The 20279-nt window shown below is 34.5% G+C and overlaps 2 protein-coding genes across 14 annotated transcripts in view; one reads left to right on the top strand and one right to left on the bottom strand.

The window, feature by feature from the left end:
- Nucleotides 1-14921, bottom strand: part of LOC118735876 — a 53990-nt gene extending 39069 nt beyond the window's left edge. For 3 of the 12 annotated variants that reach the window (XM_036465876.1, XM_036465874.1, XM_036465875.1), the window contains exons 1-2: nt 14573-14921; nt 5597-6539 (exon numbers count right to left, since the gene is read on the bottom strand). In XM_036465876.1, coding sequence (XP_036321769.1) covers nt 5597-6090 — 494 coding nt within the window. In that variant the 5' untranslated portion in view covers nt 6091-6539; nt 14573-14921. Of the gene's footprint in view, nt 1-2437; nt 2545-5596; nt 6582-14572 lie in introns of those variants that run through there. The other 9 variants (XM_036465872.1, XM_036465873.1, XM_036465881.1 and 6 more) reach the window with 9 other exon arrangements.
- LOC118735886 (DNA fragmentation factor subunit beta) overlaps nt 1-20279 on the top strand; it is a 119473-nt gene that overhangs the window by 46870 nt on the left and 52324 nt on the right. The window lies entirely within an intron of this gene.

A 20279-nucleotide genomic window follows, 5' to 3' on the forward strand; every position in this document is an offset into this window, starting at 1 on the left:
AAAAGCTAAATTTCGTTCGGAGCTGACCAAATTTTTAAATTTGAAAAAAAAGCTTACCCAAATATATACTCTAATTTATGAGGGAATCATATCATAGGTTAAGTTGAGTCAAGGGAACTTGATTCACAACTTGCGAAAAAGATGGTTCTCAACTTGAAGAACAACTTATTTCTCAACATGATAAAATGCAAGTTTTTGATTTAGTCTCCAGAGTGACTAGGATCAGCTTGATAAACTGAAATTGAAGAGCTGAATTCTCTTTTGTGGTTTTAGGGCTGAGAGTCAATCCAATAAAGGCTGTCTGGTTGGAGTCTTTGGTGGGATTTCTTTTTTTACCATTTTACTAAGTAACCTAACATATCCTTTCTATTCTCTATCTTTATACCTATGTATATATGTATATCTATATCTATGCATATATGTAGAAAAATAAAACTTAATTTAGACTCTAATCAGACAGGCTTCATTGGATTGATGAATTTTTTTACAAAATTTTACATTTGGATTTATGTGATTTTTGTTAGATAATAACCTACAGTGGCAGTCATAAATTTTTTTTGATATGTTTTTTTATAAAAATATGGTTCACACTCCATACAGAACTTTGAAAAGTTCCACAAAACCAAAAAAGAAAAAAACCGTAAAAGCAACAAAAATTATTAAAAATCAGTGCGATTTTTTATCCGCTCGAAACTTATTTTACTAGAATTTTATAAGCTTGTTAACTACATACCCAAAAAATTTCTAAACATTCTGGTTAAAAAGCTCGAAATTTAGATACAAATTTGTGGAATTTTTTTAAGTTCTGTATAAAGTGTGGAAGTGTGATTTCACAGTTTTTGTTAAATAAAAAAATATCAAAAAAATGTTTGCTTGAAAAATTATTGTAAATATTAAAAACGAAACACCATTCATCCATTTTTGACCGCTACTGTATACTTTTATAAAAAACCAATGAACATTGAGCAAACACAAGAGAAATAGTCAAAACTGGTAAAATGGTTAAGGTGCTACCGTTTTGTCGGGGTCTGTATATGTGCAACTTTTTCCTCATATTTTTCGCATCTACTGTCTTATTGTTACTAGTTTACCCATGCGTGCTGTATGCAAATTACATTTTTTATTTTAACTGCCTATTAAAAGTGGTATTTTATCTTTCTATAGAAAGATTGGAAACTTCAGTGGCATTTAATATTGACATTTCTAATTTCTATGCGCCACTTCCTGAGGCTACCACAACTCACTCACTCAAGTGTCCGCTTTTTCTGTCTGTCTGTCTGCCACTTTTTCAAAATCTCAATACTAGTTATGAAGTAGTTTGAAGTGCGGATAATGTGTCAGGTTTTTGTTATTGTGCTGCTAAAGCTGCGTAACGACGCTTTTGGAAAACAGAGAAAAAGGAAAACCAATTGAAAATAGCAAAACAAAGCTGAATGACACTTTTGACAGCTAAATTATGGAAATGAACTGGTATTGATAGGTGCTTATATTTCATAGAAATCATTTGAGTAGTGAAATGATGGAGTATTTTTGGATGTTGGATAAAGTGGTTAGAAAAAATATGTATTTATAAAAGTAATCATATTGCTCACTCTTGGGTGAGGCGGAATTTGTGTGACCTAAATATGAATGATATTTTTTATTGGTAGGCGCATTTTTGTTTCAATATGGAGATTTTCCTAACAATTTTGTGTACAATAATTTCGAATTCGAACCATTACCTATTGAAAAATGCAAATAAAAAGTTGGTCATAACATTATTTTTTAACCAAACTAATTTCCTATGACAATAATTTGATTTTTTTTTAATAAATTTTATGAATAAAAATCGCCCTTCGCACAACTTCAAAAATCTAATATTTAGTAAGCACTGCATAGGCAAACGTGTCAAGCTTTGTGTACATTTTATATACTGCTTGTAAAGATATTAAAAGCTCTCTGTGGTCAGCCCTGTTCTAATAACATGTCATTTAAAGCTCGTCAATTCTTGTGGAGGCTTTTAGCCCATTTTGAAACAACAGCCACATTGGAAACTCGAAAAGCTAGGTTAACTCCCTAGACCTCTGGTCTTTAAACAGTCATCACTTCTTTCGAAAACACATTTTGAAACGACTACCACATCTTTCGAAAGCTCGTGCTGCAACTTGTAGATACATACATATGTATATGTATAAAGCTTGGGAAATAAATGCGAAAGCTTGCGGTGAATTCTGAAACAGCTGACATTTTCAAAAGCTCTATTAGCAGCCATTTAAGGCCAAAAAGTCTAGTGAAAGCTCCATTATGGTTCACTGTATATCTATTCAACGATTTGTGAACTATGTATTTTATATTGTGTAAATTAATTTTTCAAAATATTTGTATAAAAAATTTTTTTGGAGTAATTTTTTGTAGCTGTATTAAAAAGCAAATCAAATACAAATTTATACATACTTACATTTGTACATGAGATATGTCACATTTCCAAAAATTATGACACTACCACCATGTATGGCTAAACCTGTTGAAATTATGAAAATTGTGACTTGAAATGCTCCCCTTCAGAGGTACCACCCACTCACTGCAAATTCATGTCAGTTAGCACGTCGCTTTATGAATACATTCATACATATGTACATATATTTAAAAAATTGTTTAATTTAGTGATGACAAGCAAGGCGCTGCATTCGATTGCTTTGTATTTATAAATTTGCGCATTAACGATCTATATATGTATAAATGTACATATGTATGCAATGCATCATCCATATAAACATACATATGTAAATAGAAAATTTTTGAAACGAAAAAATTGCGCATTGGACATTTTTTGTGCTTTTAATTGAAGGAGTAGCATATCCTATGAGTCGTTTTAAACGCAACTAGTTTTTAGGAAATTCCATCATAAAGAAATTTAAATTTAATTATGAATACTGCATGGCATTTGGAATTGAATGAGAAATTGGAAGATCGCTTCCATTACCTCCACTCTCCATCAAGTCTCAATTTTCTTTCCATGCATGGTTCTTCCTTCTTGATTCCTAGTAAATCCGCGTTTGGTAATAATAGTGCAGTCGCAGCTAAAAATACAACACTTGGCGATTGTGCGCCCCATATGCATGTATTTATGTTTGTGTACACTGCATATCGTGCAACAATATTTTTCACTCCTTTTTTTTCCAAATACAGCATCCAGCTTTAATGAACGCCATTTACTTGCATGCATACGTAACACACACTGCAAGTTGCATTTTTCTTGTCCAAACAAAGGCTGCGACAAAGCAATGCGGCGCATTCAACTGATCCCCATAGCTCCATGTGTATATGTAGCTGTATGCATACACACAAGTACTTACTTACATATACCACGTAAATAAAAATGATGCACATGCATGGAGTCACCCGAGTCAAGTCATGGGTACATGGAGCAACATGTTGTTGCTGCTGCTGTCATTGATTGGCATCACCCATTTGTCGTTTTTTACTTATTGCTGTGTTCACTTTGATTTTGCTTTCTTCTTCGAAGGCATTTTTAAGCGTTCAATGGCATTTTACTTAAGTAATGTCGTTCAATTCGTCGTAGGCCGTTTGCTCTGTATAACGTGCAAAACTCTTAATTTTCTTCATCTTTCTTTTTCGCATCACACAAGCGTATTTACTTACTTCTCCCTCCCATTGCCAGCACAGTTGACTCACACAGTTTTCAAGATCAAGGGCAAAATGAAAAAGTGAAGAAAAAAGAGAAAAAAACAAACCAAGAATGGAAAGCAACATTGTAGTGCAATCGGTGCAAGTATTGCTAGCTGATTGTTGCTGAGCGGGTTGTGGAGGCTGTCAGAAATGGCTTGCTGTGCAATATATTGCATCTGCAACATGACATAATGACAGCGGGTGTTGCTATTAATAGATAAACGCTAACAAGTTGGTGGAAAAAAGTGGGAAACCACAAGATGGCGTTGCGGTTGCCAATGGCGGCGGAAGTGTACAGTGGTACGGATGATAAATCTGGAAGTAGGCTGATGCCTAAAAATTGGAGGAGGGTGGTGGTAAAAAAGCAAGAATTTGTTTTGAGGGAGGCGTATTTAAGCATTTCGAATTTAAAGTTTCTAATTCTATTACCACACTCCGTACCAACTTGCAAACAAATAAAAAAGTTCGCCGCAAACACTTGAGTTTAAAGTATTTTTGCAAGGCAATTTCGAAACAAAATTGTTTCCTTGCCGAACCTAGGGGTCGCCATATTAAATTTTTCGGTGGCATCTATATTCGTCAATACAATTTTCTTGAAATAATTCTAATGGAATAATTAAAATACTTCCTTTACTAACATTAGGGTGGTAGAAACCGATATCTGGTGGATAAGTACTGGAACCGGGTATTTGAGGTTAATGAACTTTAAAACAGAAATAGACAAGAACTCCGATATAGCGTACTTTAAGATCGGACTGTAAGTGTCAGCAAAAGATTTTTTTTTTTTCGAAATTGCCTTGAAAAACGCTTTACAGGGCAATTCTGGCTAAGATAGTAAAAAGTCTTTCGGAAGACAAATGAAAGACGGATAGCAAGATAGTTCGAAAGACTTTTGTTATTCTATCATTATTCTATAACTGGTTGTGAAAAGCTCTCTTTCCAGAAAGCACTTGTATATCATTTACCTCGCGTCGCTCCCACAGTCGCAATGGCCAAGGAGCAAAGTCCTAGGGCAGCGGATTTTTTTTCCTTTTTAATTTCATGTTCTTTTAATTTTTAGGTTCTCTTGTTAAAAAAAAATAAATTTTTTTTAATTTGATTTAATTTTTAGAAACATATTTTATGTATTTTTTAATAATTTTTTTTTTTGCTTAATTAAATTTAATTTTAATTTTTAGATATTATTTATTTATAAACAAGATTATTTTTTTACTTGATTTAATTTTTAGAAATTAATCTTTTTTCATTTCTTAAATTAAAGTTTTTCCTTTTAGTTTAATTTTTAAAAACTTTTTTGTTCATATTTTTGTTATTTAATTAGTTTTCCTTTTTTTAATTTTATTTTCTTTTATTTATTAGATTTTGTTTTAAAAATTAAAATATTTTTATTATTTTTTTTAATTCTAAAGTACAGTAAAGAGCTTTCAAGATAGTTGCCAGAATTGACAATTTTCTTACGAAAGACAGTTTCTAGACAATGCAATTTGCGAAGACAATTTTTACAACGGATGTCTGACGGAAGTACGTTACATTAACACCTGAGTAGAATCTGAAATTAATTAATTTGTTTTATCTTATCTTATCTTATTTTATTTGAATTTTATTATACTGTCTCTTTTTTTTTTTTGAAAACTATAAACCATGAAGTTATAGGGAACAACCGTATGTACCTCTAATCACTTGTGTAAATAAATAACAGTGATTTATAATGCAACGACGACAAAAAGTCTACCAACAACTATTAGCTTATATCTAATTAAAAACAAAACAAAAGTGCAATATAGCCTATTTGCTCAAAAGCTTCGCTCATCTCTTTTACAAACAAAAAACCTTATAAATATTTGTGAACATCCAAAACAAAACTACATACATACATACATACAATTTCATAAATATGTAAATCACAAAAAAAAAATTGCGCACTTACAATTCGCTCACACGATCACCCTGTGCCGCTGCAGCAGCCGCCGCCGCAGCAGCAACTTGACGCAGCAGCGCAGCCGTTGTACAGGTTCCATTAGTGGGTGGCGCTGCCGATGTTGCTGCTTCGGCTACGGTCACTGCCGTTGTTCGCACAGCCGTTGCTGACTGAGGCGCAGTTGTTGTTGCCATTGCTGGTAGCGATATAATTGTTTTTGCCGCTCTTGCTGCTGTCGCCGTTGCCACGGGTTCGACTGGCGCATTGTTGTTATTGGGCTCACAATGAAAGCCACGATCCTCCCGCACCATATAAGCGGGCAGCGTTTCAATAATTGCATTCGCCTTGCCGTTGTATGAACCCAAAAGTTCGCGATATTTTGAGTAGACAATGCGTTTGAGTTGGGGATTTGTTGAACCATTTGCAGTCACAGCAGAGGTTGGCGAAGTAGCGGATGCTGTTGGTGGTGGTCGTGGTGCAGCATGTTGCATTGTGGTTGCCATTTTCACTTGGTGATGGCGCGCGCGCGCTCGTTAACTTTGAATTAAAAATGCAAATGGAACTCTTTTGGAGGCGATGCAACAAGCAATGCAACAGTCGGCGGCTGCAGAATTTAATCACTCGTTTGTTTCACACAATTTCACTGATTAGAAAAAAAAAAAAAAAAATCACTTCAATGTGATTTTCTATTTCACAAAGCGTGCACTTTTAAGATCACTGTAGATCACTTTTTTCCACCACACAATTAAGTGTTGTTTTTATTACTTTTTCTTACTATGTGTGTACTTTTTTAGTTATGTACTTGTTTGTAAGCAGCTCAGCTTGTTGCTGTTTCAGTCGCCTCGCTTATTCAACTTATTAGACTTGTTTCAATTGATTTTATTACATACTTTGTAATAATCGCTTAATGAAGTCGCTCATCTACTGCCATTCACTGCCTTAATTGATATGCCTATAAATTTTATTATCAGTCACCTGCGCATTTTAAACATTTCTATAAAATGTGCTCAATTAAAAAGTTGAAGTGTGGGTGCCGCCGGAATTCCTTTATTGCAACAGTATCGCATTACTGCGGCTTCGCATCACAAAGCGTTTCTAAATTTATCTAAAAAAAAAAAAACACGTACTGGAATGTACTACTTATACATTAGACCGCCTCAGGCGATATAAAATCATCACTAATAAAATTAATTATTTTTTATGGTGACCACTAAAATATTTTAGATGGGCCATTCGTAGGCTGAACTGTGTTGAATATGCATTTCTCCAAAAATTTATTGGTTTTGTTTGAAATTTTGTAAAACTTTTTTAAGTAAATTTGTTGCATTACAATACCCAAAAAGCTGAAGTCTGGCATATTTAAGCTGATCAGCCTTTTATTGTATGTAGTTCGGGGAAATTTTTTAAGCCTTGCTTTATAGAAGTTTGAATAGTTTAATAATTTCGTTAGCGATTGTTTTTAATACCTAAAAGTGGTATGTACATGTTTTCATACTTTTTTTTTACATATTCGCCGATTTACATTTAATAGAAAATTCTAAAATATTTATTCTTTCATACTAAATTTTTAAAAATTATTATTTTTTTTTTATTTTTAAATTTCTTATTTTAAATTTTTTTTTCGAACAATATATCCACCTCTTTGCTCGAAATTATCGTATATGCCATTTTTCGAAATTGACTTTTTGATGCAAATTGGTTCTACAACTCAAAACGCATCACCTGGTAAAATATTGTGGATGCAGTCCCTATAGTTACTATTATCTATATTTTATCTTATGTTAAAATGTATTTTGTTCTTGTAGGCGAAATCACCGTATGTGCCATACAAAAGTATTTTGTAAAAAAAAATAAAAAAATTAAAAAAAATTTGAAAATTAGAAAAATCAATCTATTGTAAAATTTGGTTCATGGTTTAATTTTTTTAGATTAAAAATAAAAATTGCGCAAAATTTTTATTTTTCAACTTTTATTTTCATAATATAGAAAATGGCAGATCCATTAAAGTTTTCACTAAAATTGCATAAAAATATTCTTACAATTGCTCTAAACGTCCCTTTAATTTAAATATCGATATACTGATTCTAATTATTTGAGTATTTACTACAAAAGAAGTTTCCTATTATAATCTTAGTAATATGAAAAACATATTATAGATATTACCTTGCATTTAGCCGAAATATTTAGACGGAAGTCACAGACCAAACTTTAAAAAGAAAGCATATTTTTTGTGACTCGTCCTAATGCACAAATAATTTCTACCATATTTATTAACCAATCGCAGCAATTAATGGTACGAGTTTATAAAAATTGCGTTTTACTGTTTGAGTAGACCTATTAACGAATTTACGTATAGCTGCTGTTTTCATTTAGTATGCTTTAATTTTTTACTTAATGAATATAAAAAAGTTAATTGAGAAGTAAATCGTTTCAAATATATGTAGTAGGCTGCACATTTACATATATAAGGCTATTGCGAGGTGTTTTTATTGTGTCATGTTTTCATAATGACCAGAAATTATTGTTATATCGGCGGTTGAGTGGAAACTGCTATCTTGAAAACACCCTAGCTCAGCAAACCGTAGAAAAACGCCCTATTTCAGAATTTAGTTATCTTAGCAAATGTTCAAAACCGCCTTCTTTTTTTTAACGCAATTCTGAAATAGGGCGTTCTTCCGCCATTTGCTGAGTTATTTGCCCACCTAAGAATTGGTAAATAATTTTTTACTTTCCCTTCCCATTCCTACTCAGTTGCTTTCAAATCGCCTTTTATATTTCTTAAAAAATTTTTTTTTGCTTAAAATTGTAGTTCCCTTATCCTCCCAGGTCGTTGTGCCTAAGCTACTGAGTGGAGAACCCTTCACATACCAGCATCGTACTGACGAAGGTTATGACAAGCAAGTCCGGAGACTAACACGATCAACTCGTAAGTCTCTGAAAGACTGTCGGATATCAGGCAAAGCCCTTCACTACTATGGATAATGGTGCGAACGCCCTTACGTAGTTAATCTAGTGAAATCAAGATTTTGTTTATCTCGACCAATGTAGGATTATGTACCTTGAAGGAGTCTATATCTTTTGTGACCAAGTTCTATTTCTTTGGTTCCCTAACAGCCAATGGCCGATGGTAGTGGCTAACTGCTGTTCTTTTTGTTATATAGGCTTTGGCTCCTTTTTTTTTTGCCCTCAAATGACAGCTGACGTGCGAGCACTATTACAAAAAACTGAATTAGCTACTCCATTGATCAGGCATCGATCCTGAATCCCCAAATACATCGGCCGTTTTCTTGTAATAAATTTATTTAAACACTGACTTATGCCCTTGCGGTGATCGTTGATTGCAAAATTAAGTAACTTCCTCTCCTCGTTGCTGCATTAAAAACTTCAATTGTAAAGTTGTTAATCGACTTTAACGGAACATGTCTGCTTTGAAAGGATACGCATGTTTCTAAAGATTACAAAAGCCATTATATCACCGCCAAAGCTGAAAAGATCACCTCACACATCAGGATGAAGTGATTTTTATGGATCATAAAATTGCCTGCTATCAATAAATAAAACTTAACGTTGAACCATATATTTACTCCAGTGAACATACATATGTATGTACAACAGGATTTTGAATAGTTTTCAACGATTGACACAGAATTCGCAGAAAATCCATAACAAATGGCATTCAGAGTGACCCAAAGTCTAACAAATGGCAAACACCAAACAAACCAGCAAAACTTAAATCAGGTCATAACAAGAGCACAAAATTTGCACTCAAAGCGAGGTCACGTCGCCGCTACGTTACTTAACCACACACAATTCAATTGCAGGGCATGTGACGTAATAAGCTTATAAGAAATTTAATGCGATTGAATGATCAAAGAGGATACGCTGATATGATCATTAAAGCTCATTAATGATGATTAGCAGTTTATATACTATGTGTGCGTTCGTTCCACTGATCACTGAGTATTACCTATAAAATTTCGTAAATCTTTTTCTCCTTGCCAATTTGCGGTTATTCATTTATTCGGTTTGCGAGAGGCCAAAAATAGTGCGAAATTGATCAGCATGATCATTGATCGTGTGCGATCTACTTGAGCTGTCGCATATCAAAATGTGAGGGCAAATATACCCGCATTGAACTCATTCAATTCAATTAAGCTATGGGAGGCTGTTGATTTTTAGGGAAATATTGCTGAGTCATAGCATTTCATTTGGAGCATGGCTTCAGAGTTCATTGCGACATACACGATCAGCAGCTGAGCCACAGCACCACAAACACTTACAAGCCCATTGATTTTTTGATAGCAAGAAGTGTGTGTATGTGTTTTTTATTTTCGGTAAAAAAGTAGAGGAAGAATTATTCATGATCACATCACGTCATAGTGTCATACTTCCTTGCGTGAGTAAAAAAATGCGTTCAATACTCGATCGTGAAAACTTCTAATGAATTTCGAAAATACGATAAACCTTTTCGAGCGTGAGATGGGACCTTTTAGTGCGATCAATCGCCTTTATTTTATTTTCTATTCTTTTACAATGCCTCCTACCAATGCATGAGTGGTCTGATCTGTGCGATATGACTGGCTGGCTGGCATTTAGTGATTGCCTTAGGGCTAATAGGGCATTGTTTTTCTTTTTCCTTCGCTCATCGACAGGTATGTGTATATGTATGTTTATAGATACATATGTATGTCGATATATAAGTGTAGGTGGTGCCTGTGTTTCTGGCACAAGGTAAGTGCGGTTGGCAGACACTGATACCCCCGCACAAGCGCACACCTTGCACACAAAACGAACGGCCAAACGCGGGCGTTGGAGTAGGGAGCGTGCGACCAAGAAGGCTGCTTGTATGATAGCTCATTCTTAAATATAACCAAGAATTTCCTTGGCCACACAAGCACACACGCACTGGTGTTTTTATACCACGAACATGTGTATTAGGGTGGTCAAAGAAAATAAGTAACGTTGAAATTTTAATGCCGCCACTACCTAGGGTTGTTCTATACCGAAAAATATACCCCTATTTTTTTATTTTGAAGTCAAAAAATATTTAGAGCGCTCAAAGTTTTCCATGAATTCTATATGAGAAAAAACAAATTTTCGTAGAAATGGTATATAATTCTTGCAAATCAATATTTTTCGATCGGAAAAATCTGGGTTTCTTCAGGAGACTCCAATAATAACGTCTAATTGTTTGTTTGATAATTTTTTGATATGGTCCCCCCTTTGCATTTTCTACGAAAGTGGTTTTTTTTTATGAATTTTTTATGTGCTCAAAGTCTCTCTCTAAATATTTGTTGATTTCAAAATAAAAAAATGGGGATTTTTTTTTTTTTTTTTTTTTTGGTATAGAACAATCTTAGGGGGTGGCGGAATTAAAAATTCCGACTTTACATTTATTTTGTATCACTCTAATGTGTACATGTACATATGTACATATTTACACATGTGCGCCAGTCAATCGCCAGCACATATGTACATACATATCTACAAGTATGCCAGTGCCAAGATGATTCATCGCGTTCAACCATATCAACAACACTTCCTCCTGTTTGGCCCTCCTTTGTCCGGGCACTCGCTCACGGATTTACTCATCCATTAGGCTTCCTCACCTCGTATTATCGCCTTTTGTTCAGTCACGGCGTTGGTGGTGGCGCAGTTCAAGCATAAATACCCATTCATGTACACGTATAAATATGTACATATGTATGTGTGTAGGTGCATACGAGCACTTGTGGAGCCCCCAGTCCACGTTCAGAATGGCCTGCTACAAGTTATTCGAGTAATGTTAATAAATAAAATTAATTTGTATGAAAAACTGCAGCGTAGCGCTCAGAGCTAACGAAACAAAAAAAAAAAAATATAAAAAATAAAAAGCCTAAACGATTAATAGGATTTTAGTACGCGGGAAACTGCAGAAAGTTGTTGTTGTAAGAGATGAAAAATTGTTATTTGCCACATCTACTCGCATATCTAAATATTTATGCATACATACATATTTACACACACCTTTATTAAATTTTATGCATGCATTTATTTAAATATTTTATGTGGAACATTTGCGTTCTCACGCAGCTAACCGCATTTCTTGATTTATAGTCATGAGTTTAAGCGAGTAAAGAAAAATCAAAAAGAATTTTTCTCGCTAAAAAAATAAACAAAAAACTATTGTGCGTGCGCTGGCAGTTAGTTCTTTGAATATTTTTCGCTGAATGAGTAAGTGCTGAAAGATAAGCAAGCAAGTGTTTTTTAGACGCATATAAAAATTATAAAATTTCATAAAATTCCTAAGTGGCTTTGTAGCTGTGGGAAGCAATCATGGATCTGCATTGATTTTTAATTTTCGTTGTAATTTCTTCATGCTATTTTTTTTTTTTTGTGTGAAAATCGATTGTGGACAAACTAGGCTGATCTAATATTTAGGTCCCGCTAGTGCCAATCCGAAAATAGGCTCAATAATTGGTACCCACAACTTTCCGCTGTATAAGCTTCCCCATTCCATCAAGGCTCAGTATATATTAAATTTATGCGAAACGTCAAAGGCATAAAGTTCAACAAAAAAAAAAAATAAAAAATCTATAAGCCGACTTGCCAACGTTTATCCAAATTCCATTATTCGTAAGAGGTTTCAAACCTGCTCAGTGTGTAGTACGAGATCTTTCCTGCTCACAACCACTGCGGTCTGCAATCTGCGCTCTCTCTCATCCTCTAGGAGAGCATCCCGCTCTCAGTTACCCATGCCCTAGCATACGCCTAGCACTCGTGAGCTGACCTAAGGCCCATCTGTTCAAGAGAAGTGCAATATAGTTGTTCCATCCGTTGCGTGCTCGCTAAGATGAGCGTTTAAGAACGCCATTTCTTGAGTGCTGGTCAGCCACACAGTTTCCGGCAATATCACTGTGGCCTTGTTTACCCACATGAGTCTAGCTAGAAAATATTCTAACATTACCAAAAAGAGATCAGCTATTAGCAGCATACTAATTTTGTACACAAGTTAAATGTGCCTATTGCTCCGATTACTTCTTGACTAGCGGAGTTTATCTCCCTTATCAAGATCACAGAATTGAGGTAACAATCGACGTTCCAGAAGAGAGTAGATTTCAAGAGGTACTGATCTAATTTGAGACCCAATGCACCTTAGTTAGACCGCAACTTGCGTTCCAGCCAATTTGCCTGCAATATCAACAGGTTTTAAAAGGTATAGTGGAATTGGTTCAAAGTCACCCACTGCCCAAATAATGTAGTATTCTCTAGGGAGATTCACCATACAAGGATTCCATAGGCTAAAGTGACCTCGTGACGAGCATTTCTCAATTTATAAAACAAATTTCTTCTGTTTTTTTCTTTTAGATATAATTTTAAAGAAGTAGAAAATGGCTGAGAAAAAGCATATATTTTTTAAATCAATTTATTTAAAATGCAGTTTGTAAATTTTGCAATTCCTTTTTCATATCGCCACCGGGTGTTTTGGTTTTTCACAGAAAAATTTTTTATCAAAAACATTGCAATTTTTTCTCTTTTTTTATAAAAAAATTAATTTAATTTCAATTAGTAATAATTTACTGCCTTCAAGAAACCTTCTTATAAAACCATTTGCCGTTCGGAAGCGTCGTTAAATTATAGTTCGCTCCATTTGTTTTACAACATCAGGATGCACACCCCAAATCGGAGGAAAAATTCGGCCTAACACTTAGTAAAAGGGTAAGCACCGAAATACTATTACTATTAATAATTTAATGTACCTATTATTACGAATTTTAAAATAAAATAGTAAAAAACGTTTCCAAAAAGAAAAATGGTCACATTTGGTTCTTAAAAATTTCAAAATACACAGCCAATAAAAAGTTAGCTTACGAATAAACTGTAGCTCATTTCATTCACAGAAAAGTCGCAGAAATTTGAAATACCAGCGGAACAATGAAAGATGCACGTACAGTTATTTACATTCTCAATACCAAATTTTTCTTATTTCTTAGTAAAAATATAATTCGTGCAACAGCGAAAATTTTATTAATTTCATATAGAACTCGGGAAAATTCAAGAAATACCCAAAAAAATTTAATCAAAATGTTCAACATTTGAATTAAATTTCTTAGAAAAATTTTGAGTATGCAGTTTTGTAGGCCATTCAATTTTAGTATGATGAGGTGAAGGTTTAAAGTCTCTGAAAAATACCATTGATTTGTGATTTTTTTTTTTTTGTCAAGCATGTTGCGCATTTACTTCCACATATCACATAAATAAAATTTATTTTTATTAAAATTTAATGCGCTACAAAACTGCATACGCAAAAATTTTCTGTGAAATCAAATTGAATAGTTGAAAATTTAGGTGATTTTTTTTTTTTTGTAATTCTTGATTTTTCCCGAGTTCTATATGAAATTAATAAAAATTGTATTCCGCTGTTTTCTGCTGTTGAATTAAGTATATTTTTATTAAAAATAAAAAAAATTTGGTATGGAAAATATAAATGAATAAAATCGTCAAAACGTCAGGGTATTCATATTTTTTATGCAGACTGTATATGCTATTTTCATTATTTTGCCGATACTTAATATAATATAAAAAATTGGCTTAAAATGCATTGCTAGAATCGAAACGGTAATAATAGGCCAGAGGCACGCCCTTTTAATGTTCTTTTAGTGTAACAAGTCGCATCACATTGGTGCAATGAACTTTTCAATAAAATACACCGTATTTATTATTTTTAGATCCTTCTTTCCCATATTACTAAACAATTTTTTTTTTTGTAGATAAGCCCCTCTGGTTTTCATGGCCTCATATGTATTATGATAAGAATTCACAGTATAATTTTTAGGCGAAATTGAATTAAACGATTTTTTCCGTTAAATACGCAAGAGTTTATTTCTCATAAATTTTATCACCTAGCAGCACCCATACACAAAATTTTTATCAGTCTCCAGAAAAGCAATTCATCTTGCGCAATGTTAGCAGATTTTTTTACAACAAGAAATAAACAAAACACACCGCTAAGTAATCCACAATTAAACAATTTTGCACATTAATGTGTCTTGAAACAGCAAGAAAAAAAATAGCACCAAATTTTTTAAATGACGTTGACACTTGAATTACGCGGTCTTGCGCGCACAACCGACAAACATTCTCAGCTGTCAAATAAGCGAGTTGAAATGAACTGAACTAAGCGATACAACGCAGCGTGAAATAAAGAAATACGAGTATGAAAAAACAGTTGCGGTTGAATCCAAGAGGCGAACTGCACGCCGCGATGTTTGGACGCGCAATGAGCCGAGTCGGCCGTTAAGCACAACGTCCAAGCGGCGTCACTGGTCTACACCAGCAGCAGCACCACCACCACCTCAACTGGAGGGAAATGTCGTTGTGACGTTTCAGCAATAATACCCAACAAACACTGGAACAAAAAACTTTCAACGCTTGAGAAAATCTGATTTCTCAATTTGATATTTTGGCATTGCAAAACATTTTCTCAAATTTTTCTCAAATATTATTTATCGACTTAAGAATGGTTTGAGCAACATTTGGGAATTTTTTTTAGTACTTCGTTGAGTTTCATCTGTGTCGACAATGCAAAGATGTCGAAATCTCCTCGACCACGCGGGCGCTTTTATTCGCAATTTGCCTGCCGGAAAATCGCTCCTTCTTCGAGTGAATTGGAATGCTTTTAATTTATTGATATGAGTGAAAATTTTTTAATAATATTATTTTGTTATTGATCGTTTTATGACTGATCTGCCATTAGTCATTAAAACTTAAAACCGAAAGAAATAAATAGTTTGCTGCATCGATAGTGAACAATAATTTTCCTGCTTAAAATGACATAATATTTTTATGTAAAAAAAAAACTTGTTTATGTGAATGTATGATAAAAGGGCTTATGCTCTTTGGAAAATGCAACAAATCTATTAAAAAAAAAATATTTTTCTATAAAAACTGAGTGTTTGTTTTACATGCATTCATTACATTGATTTGATTCCGTTCCGCTCCTCTCACGTTTAAGAAAAAGTTGAGAACTCAATATTTCGCCATTTGAAAATAAAGAAAAATTCCATATTAAAAATGTGCCTTTTAGTTTGAGAACGCTATCAACGGTTATTTGAGATGCATTTGAGAAGTAGCGCTTGGGATTTGAGACAAGAACTGATGCTCAAATGCATCTCAATAAAACAATCAACAAAAAATGTTTATTGGGTAACGACAACAAACAAAGACTGTAAATGTGAGCCACAACAACCTGAAGCCCTGGCAAGCCAACCGTTGCTGTGTGGAATAAAACCACTGACTCAAGCTGGGTTGACTTTTTATTATTATTGTTGTTGTTGTCGTCTTATACACTATACCACATTGTGTGTTGGATATAAAACGGGCTTGTATTGTTGTTGTAAATACATTGTTTTCGATATTGATCATGTTGCGTTGTTGGTGTTGCTGCTGCTGATGCTTTTTTTCTTTGTACTAGCTGCAACTTTTAGTTTCGCTTAAATTTTTATATTTTTTTAGCGATTTCCTTCGTCACAACTCGCCACAAGGTTGAGTGGTGTGCTCCTCTTTTGTGGAAATGAGGCGCAAGAATTGCTGGCTGCAAGTTGGGGCAAGTAAAAATGTGCAAACGGCATGCAAGCGCTGCATGTGTACGCCAACGTCACGCTAGCAAAAGAGACCATGACGTTCAATAGTTGGCGTGCACATAAGTACGCAGGCGCACAAGTTAAATAGTATGTATGTATGTATAATGTGGTTGGCTGACGTCGCATGCAATGAGACAAGCCATGTAGCTAAATAAAAAAAATGCCTGTTTGTAAGGCGGACGGATGGAAGTCTGTTGGTCAGCCGCAGCCCAGTCAGAAGTTGCAACAATGCAGGCAAATTGCTGTTGCCAACGCCAACTTTGTGTTGGCGATGGTTTGCGTTGGCTGCTTGCAGTGATTGGCGTAACAGTTCTGCAGGGCAGGCAGCAAAGTACCACATGCGTCGCACCGTTGCGGCTAGTGGGCACTTAGACAGCGTGGGCAATTGTAACTTGTTGATAGAAAAGGTATTGGGTTTTATTTAATTTTTTTCCTTCTACTTTTCTTACCAAGACAGAAACCTAATGTAGTGAGAAACAGGCTAAAAATTCTAAATTTTAAGGCTAGATTTCACTTCTGTTATAAGTTCCTAAATTTGTTGCCTAAAATATTAAGGCAACACCCATACTTTAACCCTCCAATTCTAATGGCTGTGTCAAAGTAAAAAGATACCTTATCTCTCACTAGATGGTATACCTAAGTACAATTACGTAGGATACACCAAAAAAGTGCACTGGGAATTGAAGAGTTGAGATTATTATGGAATCGAGCCAAATATGTAATACTTGAATGGTAGATACTTCAGATTGGGAGGGCTTATGTATAAACTGGGGTTACGATCGAATGACCTTTGCCGGTTCTGCGACGTCTCCAGTGAAACGCCACTCCACATCCTCATTGAGTGTGATGCAGTCAGCAGAAGACGTGAGAGGAGGTTAAGTTCCATGTGGCCACAGTTAGAGCACATTCACTCCTTATCCGCAAAAGAAGCTTTGGGACTTCCTGGAGGATCTTGGCTTGGAGGAAGTATTGTGAAGAGTTAAGGGCACAATAGATCATTAGGTCGCAGTGCATACCTCATAAATTATCTATCTATCTATCTCTACATACTTTGAACCCACCGGTCAGTTCAAAATCACAGAGCCATTCGCATTTCTGGCTAGTATATTTCAGGACGAATGGATAACGATTTAGCCAAAAGCTTGTGTGAGCAAATCCAATTTTTGGCAGCCAATATCAGTGACGCGGTTTTGCAGAATGACGATACGCGGTTTTGTACTTTAAACGACGATATACATATATGTACATCTGCTGAGGATTCAAGGCCAAAAAGCGGTAGTAGGTAATGAGAGATCATACGCTTAGGCAGAGAAGCAACGGCCGCAATTCCAATCTAAGGTGCTCTGTCCGGAAGATCCGAATGCAAATTAGGTGAGGAGTTTAGATAAAAAGTAGCCATGACCCATAGGGCTTTTCAGGCATAGTGGTTACTGCGTCGCTATATCCTCTTCGGGTTCGAGTTTCTGAATTATAAATGGCATTTAGTTTTATAAAATTGAGGATTGTCCTCAAACCTGATTTGTCTTCCTCAAAAATATTGTCCTTCTCTGTCCTCCTTTTGAGCAATTTTCAAAAAATTTCGTTCAGAACATTTTTCGGTCCTAGTATGGTTGTCGACAACGACGTCGATGTAATTTTTTCATCCAAAAATAGCCCACGTGAGTCCAACCCCAGCTACTCTGACCTCAGTTTTTTTGCGAAGAACACCTTTCCGCAAAAATACTGTGGTCAGCGTAGCTGTACTTGGACATACGAGGGCTATTTTGGGATGACAAAACGGCATCGACGTCGGCAACCATAATAGGGTCTATTATTTCCTAATCGTACGTAATCATTGCATTTAAAAGGAGTTTACATTGTTCAACTTTCAGTTAAATGATGTAAACTTTTGACTCAACTAACCGCCTGAGAAAGTTGAACAGTGTAAACGCATTTTAGCCTTAATCAATAATATTTAATACGGCTTTCCCACGGCACCCCAATTACGTAGTTCGCTCTCTCATTCGTAATTCGCACTCCAATTACCCTTAGAATTACGTAATTCGCCATACTAAATTTTGAGAGCGAATTACCTCATTTGTTGGTAATTCAGATCCAATTACCATGCGAATTACGAACGAATCGCTGTCGTCTCTAATTTTTATCCGAAATTTATCAAAACCAGTACACAAATCGAAAGTTTTTCTGTGTACGAAAAGTAAAGTTTATACGTGTGTACATCACCATTTTAATACGGAACCTTATAAATTTTTAGCAATTACTTACATTTTGCATAAATTTTGTAGCGTAGAGAAAAAAAAAACACAGAGATAGAGAAGTTTGAAATCGAACTAAGAATCTGCTCTTGGGAAAGGGGTAATTCGCGTTCGTAATTGGAGGATCGAACAAAGTAATTCACGGTAACGTAGGAAATACCCATTACAACACTGCAAGACCAGCTAACGACGAGTCTTCACATGCGAAAATTATTGCCTACCATATGTCATTTTGTTTGCCAGATATTTACAAGTTTTATCAGTGGCATTATATGTGTGTGGGGATGAAAGCTTTTGCAAGATGGCTTAACACAAGTATGTTCGTTGCATTGGAGCGGAAATATGCTTAAATTTTTTTAGAAAATGTGTTATTTCACATCCAAGTACATAATCAAAAATAACACAGGCTCAGCGGCGGATGCAGACTTTTTTTGGGGTGTTTTCCGCGAAATTTTCCACTTATTCTTATTACTGTAAACTGGTATTTCTTGTATATATATATATATTAGGGTGATCCAAAATAACTAAGAGAAAGAAATTCTCCCATTTGGGTAAATTTGTATTTCAATTTTTAAATTTTCTATGTAAATAACATTTAAGAAAAATTTGTTTGCAATAAAAATGTTATAACTTTTGAACCGTTAAAAGAAGTTATAAAAAAGGGACACACGTTTTTTCTAGGCATATTCTTGTAGGGCATTCAATTCTCTAAAAAAATTACCCTGAAGTTGGTTGTCTTGTAGATGATTAAGAGTATCAAATATGTTAATGATATTGCTGAACGAGGTATAGCGTTGATGCAAAATTATAATCGAACTTTGACGAAAGTCGAAGAACGAAACCACTTTATTTTGCAAGTAATACAATTTCTATTAAATAATTTAAAAATAAACAGTAACAACTATTTGATTTGCGGCGGTTTTATAATTATCCAACGCAGTGTACTATTAACTTGCTTGACTTGTGTTTAGAGAAACTTTGAATTGTTAATTTATTCGTTATTTAGGTGTTAAAATAAAAACAAAAATTTTTTGTGTTTACAATGTGGAGAATTTGTCCTCCTGGAATGTTAAAAAATTATGGTCACCTTAGTAACGTGAATATAAAGCAGAGGTCGACAAAGCGTACTCGTGCGAGCAGTACGCTCAACATACGTATTCTTACGCTCTTTAAATCAGTCGTTGTTCTGAGACAAGCAACATAGGCAGTGGCTATGCTGGTAATTTGCTTATGATACAGTAGACATACTTGGATATACATTTGAATAAAATGATTGAAAAAAATATTTTATGATTCCAAATGCGTTTGGTGATATGCAGTGCCTTTTGTGCCACATATCTATTAAAGGAACACGATGAATATAATTTCAGTAGACATTATAATATTTTTCATAGAGATTTTGCAAATATTCGAGGTGTACAGAATGATAATTTGTTTACTGAAAATAAAAAAATTTTTCTTCTATAGTTTAAGGAATAGATTTCCCAACTATAAGAAGAAAATAGGTAAGCATTAGTAAGGCACAAACTTCATTAAAAAGGACGTTGGAAAACTTAATTTCTTTAAAAATTGTTAAAAAAGGAGTACCTTTTTCAGATAGCATCTATATCAGAGAAATTTTGAAACCAGTTTTGCAGGAACTCAATTGCATGCATGATGTTATTATTGAAAATATTCCTTTGTCTCCTAGGAAATTAGCTCGTCGCACAGATGATATTGGTGCATTTATTGAATCTTTAATTTGATTAATTCATGCAAATTTATTGAGCCAAATTTTCTTAATCAGTACGAAGTTCCCGAGAAATTTGCTTCTAC

Source organism: Rhagoletis pomonella, unplaced genomic scaffold (assembly GCF_013731165.1).
Source record: "Rhagoletis pomonella isolate Grant_MI unplaced genomic scaffold, Rhpom_1.0 Rhpom_scaffold_00003, whole genome shotgun sequence".
Classification (NCBI taxonomy): domain Eukaryota; kingdom Metazoa; phylum Arthropoda; class Insecta; order Diptera; family Tephritidae; genus Rhagoletis; species Rhagoletis pomonella.